This window comes from Sinohyriopsis cumingii, chromosome 14 (assembly GCF_028554795.1).
Source record: "Sinohyriopsis cumingii isolate HCF-2022 chromosome 14, ASM2855479v2, whole genome shotgun sequence".
Lineage (NCBI taxonomy): Eukaryota > Metazoa > Mollusca > Bivalvia > Unionida > Unionidae > Sinohyriopsis > Sinohyriopsis cumingii.
In genome coordinates this window covers 127,370,104-127,381,703 of record NC_142974.1, presented here as the reverse complement: position 1 = coordinate 127,381,703, position 11,600 = coordinate 127,370,104, and the positions used below count along the sequence as shown (strand labels likewise).

General features: G+C 36.5%; 1 protein-coding gene across 1 annotated transcript; it reads right to left on the bottom strand.

The window, feature by feature from the left end:
- Window positions 1–2,834: 2,834 nt before the first annotated feature.
- On the bottom strand, window positions 2,835–5,064 carry LOC149784808 (uncharacterized). Its single transcript, XM_089932815.1, has one exon. The coding sequence runs from the start codon at window positions 5,042–5,044 to the stop codon at window positions 3,995–3,997; it is 1,050 nt and encodes a 349-aa protein (XP_089788941.1). The 5' UTR covers window positions 5,045–5,064; the 3' UTR covers window positions 2,835–3,994.
- Window positions 5,065–11,600: the final 6,536 nt, after the last annotated feature.

Sequence of the window (11,600 nt, the reverse complement as noted above, 5' to 3'; positions counted from 1 at the left end):
GTGTTACAGTATTGTCTGCTGGGGGAGTAAACTTAAGCTCTGTATTTGTTGTTGTTGTGGGGCTTAACGCCATTTTTCAGCACACGAAAGGCTATGTATGGCGGCCAGTATTAATGGTGGAGGAAGAACCCGGGAAAACCCCAGGAAGAACCACCGACTCACGAGAAGCTACTGGCAAGCTTTCTCACATACCCACATTGGCCGAATCCTAGACTCGAACCCACGCAGACAGAGGTGCTCTGTATTTGTAATCATTGTACAGATTAATATTTTTTCTTTCTTCAAAAGACTTGAATGATAGTTCTGAATGGTTATTGTTCTTGTACTTTTTATGCAGCAAGCACAAATTTGCTAAATGTCAAGAGACATTTACACATATGGAGGGAGTATGTGACCCAGGACTTGTGTCGTGTACCAATGTACGTGCTTGTCATATGCGATCGATCGCTGTGCATGATTACCGTGTTTCACGAATATTAAAATCATATCCCGTCCAAATTACCAAAAGCTGGCATTCCTACTCTAGTTCTTAAACAAATGGAAAACAGCTCGAGCTGTACGAGTTGTGAAGATGGAGAGTACTTGTCTTTCACACAAGTGAAAGACCAGGGATTGAAGATAATTTAGAATAATTATACCCTTTGAGTCTGGTAAGGTATCATTTGTATTTTTCTGTGATACAATTATAAATGGAGATCGGTGGGTTGTATACTGTGTATTGTATTTGTGTTGGTTATATTCTGTATTGTATTTGTCTTGTATTTTAAGTACAGTAGTCCCCCTCTTGAACGGTCCCCCTGACCAGCGGCCACCCGCTCCTTACGGCCAGAATCCGTTGGCACCGACGAGTTTGTGTTCAAAAGTACCGCTCACGAAAGGCCACCAGGCTAACGCGACCAGCATATTAGTGCAATAATATAAAATTTACCCCTCACAAGCGGCCGCATTTTATTTTAACATGTATCCAGAACCAGTATTTTATTCATAACGTGTGTTAAGTAATCCGATTTCTATTTCCTGATGTCAGGTTTCCGTTACTGAAACAAGTGTTGACTAAAGTACATGTACCACTAAGGTTAATATTATATCATTTACGCCTCACGAGAAGCCACATTTATTCCATAAAGCCGAGAAAGACAAAAATTTTAATCCATACAAAAGGGTAAGTACATGTAATCCAGTTAGCCTTCCTGCTGTGTTATCATAAGATGTCCGGTTTAGTCACTCTGATAATTGTTAAGATTACAATTATTTAACAGCAGTAAGAGCTGAGAAGTGGCAGCATCGATGTACACAATACACAGGTCAGAAGGAACATGGTTTGATAGCCTTTATGGCTCCCCTTAGTAAGATGTTGAGCTTGTTCACTTTGATAATTAGTGGCTATTACTACTAAAAATAATTGTCAAAATTGCAAATCCTAACGGCAGCGAGGTCAAATCAGCGTGATTTTAATGGTACATATCGAAGCCGTTTTGTCTTCTCTCACTTACTGTAAAGAAATGTATAAAAACAATAGGTTCCAGACTGCAACTAATGAATCACGTGACAAGATCACTTCCTTTAAAAACACACGGCAATTTGTTTAGATGCATACAAAATTGTTTTATCAGTAACATGAATAACTTACTGCAAAAAGATCAACATGTCATCGAGGAAAAGACAAATTCTCAGTTTAGAAGAGAAAGTGAAAGTAATTAAACTGACGGGGTGGGGTGGGGTGAGGATCCTTGCAGAAAACCACAGGTGCTCGACGCGAGCTTGATGTTATGAGAAAAAAAACAATCATCTAAAGGAAAAAATCATACAGAGTGACAAAAAATACCTTAGATTACCTCCATGACCCCGTTCTGACATTTGACCCTCTCTATCAACGGATCATGGGGATAATCTAAGGTATTTTTGTCACTCTCTATGATTTTTTCCTTTAGATGATTGTTTTTTTTCTTTTCTTAACATCAAGCTCGCGTCGAGCACCTGTGCAGAAAACTAATGTTGGAAAGACTCAGATAAACAATATCGTGAAAGAGAAGGAAACAATTCTGCAGAAGTGGAAAGGTGAAATGGACGGAGAAAGGAAGATTGTTTGAGCCAGGAGATGTTTGTATCCTGATTTGAATGACAAGAAAAAGCAACAATTTTGTCAGTTGAATTGGGATATAACGACTTTGCCACAAATAACGGATGGTTGCACAGATTTCAAGTGCGACACAATATTAAGTGTTCTGTCCTTAGTGGAGAATCGGCTTATGTTAATAATGAAGATTGGAACAAAAGACTAAACAATATATGCAGGGGATATGACAGCAAGGATATTTTGAATTGTGACGAGACTGGTTTGTTTTTTAGACTGTTACCAACAAAGTGACAGATGATGTGATCTGTAACATAATTATAAAGACAGTTTTAAAACTATATCAATGGTTATTCATAACATTCTTTTGAAAATGATGAAACCATTTGTTTCACAACATGCATGTGATTTTTTGATGAAAATGTTAAATGTTTTAGAATTAAATGTTTTTTGTGACTTTCTTCATATGTATTTACTATTCGCATTTCATCCCCCTCTAGAAAGGCCACCCTCATTATAAGGCCACTTTCCTGCTGCAATAGGGGTGGCCTTATAAGAGGGGGACTACTGTATGTGTTTTGTATTGTTTTAGGTTTATTTTGTACCATTTCATCATGTAATAAATCCCACAATTGACAAGCAAGTGTTGTCATTTCAACCCGAAATAAAAGATAGCTCACATTTATACCTATGTAATATTATACAAATATTGATGACATACAAATTGTAACCATTTGAAAGCAAAGATGAAGACATACAGTAGAAATCACACAAGCGGATGTGTATGTGTAATATTATAATATTATACAAATATTGATGACACACATACTGAAAATGGGAAACTGTTAGAAACCTTTTTGATTGCGAGTCCCTCTTCAGGTGAATGTGAATGAAGACTCCTTTCAAAACTGCTTCCCAACTTAAAGAAAATGGTCACACTTAACAGCATGTAGAGAAAGGCATAAATAAAATAATACACTGAAATCTAAAGTTCTAATTAAAAGCAGACTTCAAAGCAAATTTTTAGAATTAAAAGAAATACCAATGCTTTTAATGTTTATTCACATATCACTTCCGAACAAAACTCTGCCAACGCATTTTATCACAAGCTTCTGCAATTGAATGGTTTCTCTCCAGTGTGCATTTGAATGGTTTTCTTCAGTATGCATTTGAATGGTTTCTCTCCAGTATGCATTCTCATGTGCATTTTCAAATCACTAATTTGCCTAACTATTTTATGATGGATTCCACATTCAGTTGGTTCACCTCCAGTATGTATCCTCATCTGCCTCTTTAAATCACTACCCTAATTAAACATTCTAGTAAAACTTCACATTTGCAAAATTCTTCTCCATTATGTATCATTATGTACAACTTCAAATTACTATTCTAATATTTGAGCGCAAACTTCACATTTGAATTCCAGTATGCATTTTCATGTGCGTCTTCAAACTAACCACTCCATATAACCATTGTATCTAAATCTTCACAAGAATACTGGACAATCACGGAAACTTAGCATGTATGCAGTAGTGTGCATAGGCCTGTGCCTCTGCCTGAACATATGAACACAAGCTCCACACTGAATGGTTATCTATTCCACAAATGAGTCAAACTGTACTTCCTCAAATTATTCTCGACACAAATATTTTATCACAATGTTTTTCACATTTGAATTGCTTATTTCCAGTTTGTATTCTTATTTGCCTCTTTACATTATTTGGGTACAGTAAAGATTCTCTGATGTCCAGATATTTTTTTAAACCACTTCCGAAATTCAAGAAATTAAATTATCATGCTTAACATTGTATATAGTGAAACACACATCAAAGTAATACACAGAAATCAACAGTCCTAAGTAGAGGCCAAATTCAAGGCAAATTTTCAGAACTAAAAGTAAACTGCCAATGATTTTAACATTCATTGTCTAGTATGTATGATCATGTGTCTCTTCAAATTACTATTCTGGAAAAACATTTTACCACAGATTTCACATCTGAATGGCTTATAGCCTGTATGTTTCATCATGTGTCTCTTCAATGTACAACTCTGCCTAAACATTGTATTACAAACATCACATTTGAATGGTTTCTCTCCAGTATGCATTCTCATGTGCATCTTCAAATTAGCACTTCGCACACACTTTTTGTGACAGACATTACATTCAAATGGTTTATCTCCAGCATGTACCCTCCAGTGCCTATCCAAATCACTACTCCGATTAAACATTTTATCACATACTTCACATTTCAATGTTTTATCTCCAGTATGTATCGTCATATGCAACTGTAAAGAACATTTCTGCGCAAACATTTTACCACAAACTTCACATATGAATGGTTTATCTCCAGCATGTATCATCATGTGGACTTTAAATGTACCTTTAAGTGTAAACATTTTACCACAAACTTCACATTTGAATGGTTTATATCCAGTATGTATCATCATGTGCGTCTTCATATGAGAACTCTGCGTAAACACTTTCCCACAAACTTCACATTTAAATGTGTTAACTCCAGTATGTGTACTCATATGCCTTTTCAAAGAACTACTCTGATTAAACAGTTTAGCACAAACTTCACATTTGTATGGTTTATCTCCACTGTGTAGCCTCATGTGCATCTTCAATTTACCAGATTCCCTAAACGATTTTTCACAAACTTCACATCTGAATGGTTTATCTCCTGTATGTATCATAGTGTGCCTCCTTAAACTATTTCTTCTAGTAAACATTTTATCACAAATTTCACATTTGTGTCGTTTATCTCTAGTATGTATGATAATATGTCTCTCTAAAGTGGTACTATCACTGAACAATTTATTACAAAAGTCACATTTGAATGGTTTGTATCTAGTATGCATCATAATGTGTATCTTATGCCTCGACATAATTCCAGCACCTCTTTTAATCCTAAACGTATTCATCATGAAGGTAATTCGCTGATTCGGAATATGGCTGATTCGGACCATGTCTATGGCTGATTCCGATCAGGCATATTCGGCCCAAATTCCGGACTGAATCGGTCCAGATTATGTGAAATAGTATTAAGTTTCGTCAGATATTTAATTGTGACATTTTTATTTGTTTCAAAATATGATAATTTTCACTATTCCCAGTTACTATGAGCAGATCAACTCTGCATTTAAGGAAACAAAAGACAGACTGTACGCGTCATAATGGTGTTCTCGTATATAATCTTACGAAATAACGTAAGAGTGTTTATTTATTTTTTTAAAATAGCTAACTATTTATAATGCAGCTCATTCACCTTTGTACAAAATTTAAATACATTACTGTGTTGACCATTAATACAATTACAAACACTTCAGTCTCATGCAGTAATTATGTTTTGTCTATAGGTCTGAATTATGTTAATTCGATTTATTTATTATTAATATTATCCTGTACATTGTGCTATATAGTATTAGTGCTAAACAGGGGCATCCACTGGATTATTGAGGTGGGGGTGGAGTAAATGTAGTGGTCAGCTATTAAGTTATATGCATGTAGGCCAAATCATGCTAAGATGTGAATTCCGAGGGGAGGGGCAAGTGCACCGCTTGTAGGCCAACATATGTGCGGCAGCCAGGAACGGTATTGGACAACGCGGGGCCCGATTTGAATCATTCTTGACGGTGCTCCCTGTGAGAATAGCATTTGGAAATAAATATTTATACAAGTTTGATATAATATTGAAATTAAAGTTTTTTTTTCTTCTCACTTCCATCTCTTTAAAATTATTTTTCTGTCTATAGATATATTTTTTAAATATTACTAACGCGACACTAGCAGCAGCCCATGGTGCTCAATAACAAAATAATATATCAATAATTAACTAGTATCCTGGTAAATTTCAGATTTGAATCAATTCAATACTTTATGTCTATATACCGATAATATCGTGGACATCGTAATAATTAAAATAAAGAAAATGATAACTGAACAAAAATGTTGGTGATATTTCTTGTGATAAATGAAATGCGTTTTACGAACCTTTCTTTGAAGAACAGTGTTGTTGTTGTGGGGTTTAACGCCATTTTTCAGCACACGATAGGCTATATATGGCGGCCAGTATTAATGGTGGAGGAAGAACCCGGGAAAACCCCGGAAAGAACCACCGACCCACGAGAAGCTACTGGCAAGCTTTCTCACATACCCACATTGGCTGAATCCTAGACTTGACCCTCCGTAGACAGAGGTGAGATGGCAGTGATCCGTAACGAAGAGCGCTTTAGACCACTCGGCCACTCGGGGCCCCTGAAGAACAGTGTGTGTATATATATATATATATATATATATATATATATATATATATATATATATATATATAAGAGAGAGAGATAGAGCCAAGTTATTTTTTCAGATATCTTGAAATAATGTGTTAGAACTATTTTGTAAACCAAACATATACATTTATGTATTAGTCTCTTAGCTGTTAATTATTTAATTCTTTGTAGATGAACAAATGTAACATTTTGTCTGTTTAAAAATGTAGATGTTAAAGTGAAAAATGTGACAGAGTTTACTGAGTCACAAATGAAATTTTCAGAGAAGGAAACGAATAAACTTTATCCTAGCAGTGTCCATAACAAACATTGGAGATGATGTATTGACAATACCATTATAATAATTGAAATAGTTACTTAGGAGAAATCTTCCTAACTATTCGTTAATGGAATGGTTCAGACAACCCAATGTTCTCTGGGTTATGAAAAATAGCATAGAAAAGCGTAATAAGGCATATCAGTAGTTAATGGGGACGAGATAGCATAAATGGAAAATAATTTACAGACCCCGTCTGGGACGATTTATCCTCAAAATTTTTCGGATCACCCTGGGACGATATAGCCTCAATAGAAAATTGAACATAGGAATATTGGGACTGTATAGCGTCAAGGAAAAGACGTGTTGATGTATAGGGTCAATAGGAATGGAACATGTGAGGTGACCTCACAGTATTGAACATTGGTAATAATGCAGCAAGGGGCTGACCTGAATACGCGCTAATATATGGAGAGATATAGACATATACAATACTTAAGTTGATGAGTATCAAGGGACAAGGGATCTTGCACATAGATGGGTCTGTCTAGTGACATTGGAGAAATTGTATAGGGTCTGTCTTGGGACGAAGACGGTAGATGGCGAAACATAAATAGAGACAGCCATATACTTGTAGAAGCCAGAGATTTATATATAAAGCATTACCTAGACATGAAATTATGTTGGCGGTGTTCATAAATTTGCATAATTGTAATGATGCTATAAATAGTTATAATTAAGAAAGAGACCATCGCCAAAACGGATGCGACTAAAAGTAATGCTAAAATTAAGAAATTATCCAAAATTTAAAGGAGACTAAACATATTGTTGTAGGGACTTTTATATGATTTAACTGTTTTCCAATTTTCTAGTCTGGTACATAGTCATGTTGAATAGAATCCACATCCTCCAAAACAATACAAGCAGAATCTGTACAGCACACTCACCCCATGACCTTATGGACATTAATCATTTGGTTTAACAGGCCTAGCTCTATGGTCTATATTGTAAGTGAGAACAGGCATTTGTGTTTATGCAAATTAATTTAATGATTATTTACAGGACTTACAATTAGCTTTAGATTTTGAAAATGCTCATGATATTAGAGACAAGATATTAGATTAAGTTTCTCTAATTAGCAAGAGTATCTCATATATAGATTCTAAAGAAATATATATTTTATACTTGAACTCTGACAATCCTTGCCAACCTTTACACTTCAACTACATTTATTTAACATTTGTATTTTGACGAAAAGGTTGAATGTGAGTGTGAGTCTGATCAGATATATTATGATCATTTATATGTTTTTAAATCAACTTCTAGACAACTCATTAGTGAGATATCAAATGTTTAGTTAAATGTAGGAAACACAGATCTATGTACCAGAAACAATTCAAGCCAGTTACAGAAATACGATATCAGGATGTCTCCTGTGAAGTCCGCTCTAGGCTGATATATATACCAGAGGCAGAACTGGTTAGGGGAGCTTTTGAATCTGAATTAAAGAAATATGTAACACAAATGTTTGTTTGTTGGCTCTACCAGCTAATTCCCCAGTGTAGCTGCCACCTACCCCCCAAGTTAGCTGCAACAGTTTGGTGGAGAACCAATGATCCTGGTCTTCTAGATTCACTATGAAATCTGGATTTAATTGCAGCATGATTGGATTTTATTTGGATTTTACAGCCTAATTCATGGAATCATAACCACTGATGAAAGTCACCTGATAGATGCAACAGCTCACTAATAGAACAGCTCCCTAATTTGAGATTTATCATTTGAACCTATGCAGGAAGAAATTTAAGGGCCAGGATTTAACATACTTCAGATTACTTCTACAAGGATTTCCAGCTCTTTAAACTTTGATCTGTGAAACAGAAAGAATACCAACATGGTACATAATAATGGAGTTGACTTCAACCTTATTCCATGTTTTACAGGAAATGGTAAAGAAGACGCTAAGCTGTGGCTTACACGCTTTCAACTTCTAGTACAAACCAAAGGTTTCAATGACAATAAAGCTAAAACAACATTGCCTCTGCTTCTGACAGACAATGCCTTACGCTGGTACATAGCTCTACCTGAAGACACTAAAAATGATTATGAACTATTGAAAACAACATTCATTCAGCACTATGGACCCGACGAGAGAACCAAATGGCAACGAACAGCATCTCTCTTCCAAACTGCACAAGGTTCATCAAATGTAGAAGATTACATTGCTTCAGTTACTCTACAGGCATCTGATCTGGGTTTACCAGCTACACAGGTCCAGTCAATTATCATCAATGGACTCCGCCCTACCATACGCCAGTTTGTGCTACAGCAGAATCCTGAAACCTTAGAAAGCCTTATCCAAAGTGCAAAGCTAGCCGAAACCACAACAACTGATAGTACCTAGCAACAAGAGGCAATAGTAACAGCAATAGGTAGACTTGAAGAAAAATGAGTGCCACCCAGTATGCAACAAAGATTCCCAACCACAGTGCAGCTTACCACCCTCAAGGTCATGAATCACCACGCTACCATACAGATCAACTGAATCGTGCAGCACGCTGCAACTTTTGTGGAAGATCTCCGCCTTGCCAGAAGTCTAAATATCCAGCTTATGGGAAACAGTGTATGAAGTGTGGAAAACCAAACCGCATTGCACGTGTTTGCAGGTCATCACCACGTACAGGACCATGACGCCAGAAAATATCCATCCCTTTTTCAGAAAAAGCAACACATGAAGAAAGAGCAAGTAATAACACGGCTACAATTTCTAACTTGCAAAAGAAAATTATTAGAGTTAAAATCAACAATAAAAGAGTTGATGCCCTTGTGGATACAGGAGCTGCAGTATCAATAATTTCACTCAATCAATTTGAGCGAGTTAAGCACCAGGAACATTTAAATCCTCCTACAATTCCATTCATCATTGGAGTAAATGGTGATCACCTGAAACCACTTGGAACTGTAACCCTTCAGCTTTGGATAAATCGCCTAACAGTGATTCATACTTTTCATGTGTTTTCTAATCTGCACTGCAACATGGTTTTAGGGATGGATTTTCTTGAGGAAAAACATGCAAAAATTGATTTATGCAACAAAACTTTATCTCTTTATGATGGAATGACAACATCAGAGTTAGAACTACCTACAGATAAAAATGTAGCAATAGCACGGACAATAGCACGAGTAATTGTTCCTGCACAATCGGAATGACTCAAGTATGCAAATCTAAAATTAAAACCAACAAAATGTAAATTTGCCACCAGAAAAGTGACATATTTGGGACATGTGATATCCAAAGATGGAATTGAACTTGACAAGGACAAACTAACAGCTGTGACAAACTTTCCTTCACCAAAGAATGACCACGATGTGAGGAGCTTCTTAGGGCTATGCAACTATTATAGACGGTTTATTAGATACTACAGCGAAATCAGTGCTCCTCTAAACAAGCTCTTAAAAAAGGATGTAAAATTTATATGGACACCTGATTGTGAAAGGGCATTTCAAAAACTAAAAAGTGCAATGACAACAGCACCTGTTCTTGCATATCCAAACATGAGAAAACCATTCATACTATCTACCGATGCCTCAGGAAATGCAATTAGCAATATACTTGCACAGAAAGATCAGCTGGGAAGCGAACATCCAATAGCTTATGCAGGGAGAGCACTACGTGAAGTGGAACGCAAATGGGCAATAACAGAGCGTGAATGCTTGGCATTAGTGGAAGGAATACGATATTACAGACACTTTCTTGAGTATAAAAAATTTACCGTCATAACGGACCATGTTGCATTGAAATGGCTACAAAATATAAAACAAAATACAGTCCGCCTTAGCAGATGGAGCTTGCTGTTGCAAGGATTTCAATATGACATTATTCATAAAGCTGGCAGAAGTCACCAAAATGCAGATGTATTATCTAGAATTCCATATGACCAACAACCTGAGGACAATGACACTGACTGGGATATAGGTGCTATTTTTGGCAATGAAACAGAAGAATTGGAACCTGTTATGGCTACATTGGAATATACAGAACACATTCCAGACATGGAGACTGATATCCATACAGCTGTTTACAGCATCAGGGATCAAGCTAATGAATCTCAGCAAGTGATCAATTTTCTTTCTAATAGACTGCAAGAGGTCAAGGAACAACAATCACTGTGTCCTGATTTGGCCCCTATCAAACAGTACTTGGAATTAGGGCAACTAACACTAGACAAACAACAAGCAATTAAAACTGTTGCAGAAAGTCAACAGTATATCATATCAGATGGGTTGATTTATCACCTGTGGGACCAAAGAGCCAGAAAATTAACAAAAGATATGCGAATAAAAAAACAGCTTGCAATACCAACAACACTTCGTTTGGATAATCTTAAAGCCTGCCATGATTCAGTCACAGGTGGAGCCCATCAAGGTTTTGATCGAACATATGCATCTGTATCATCAAAATACTACTGGCCAAAAATGTACTCTCAGATACGGGACTATGTTCAAAGCTGTGTATCCTGTCAGCAAGCGCAACAGCCTTCCCATTCTGCCAAAACACCCCTTCATCCTATGCCACCAGTATCAACGTTTGAACGCTGGCACATGGACATTCTTGGACCTCTCACTAAAACTCCAGAAAAGTTTCAGTATATTCTACTGTGTGTGGACAGCTTCAGTCGTTTTGTTGAAGCATTCCCTTTAAGGTCCCAGGAAGCTACTGAAATTGCAGATATCCTGTACAGAGACATTATATGTCGTTATGGTGCACCTACATCACTTGTCTCTGATCGAGGTCAGAACTTTATGTCTAAAATTATCTCAGAGCTGTGCAGACGGATGGAAATAAAACGTTAACATACATTACCGTACCACCCTGAAACCAATAGCACATGCGAACGCTTCAATAGAACACTTGCTCAATCTATAAGAACTTACATTGATGAGCAACAGAAAAACTGGGCTGATGTGTTGCCAGGCATTCTC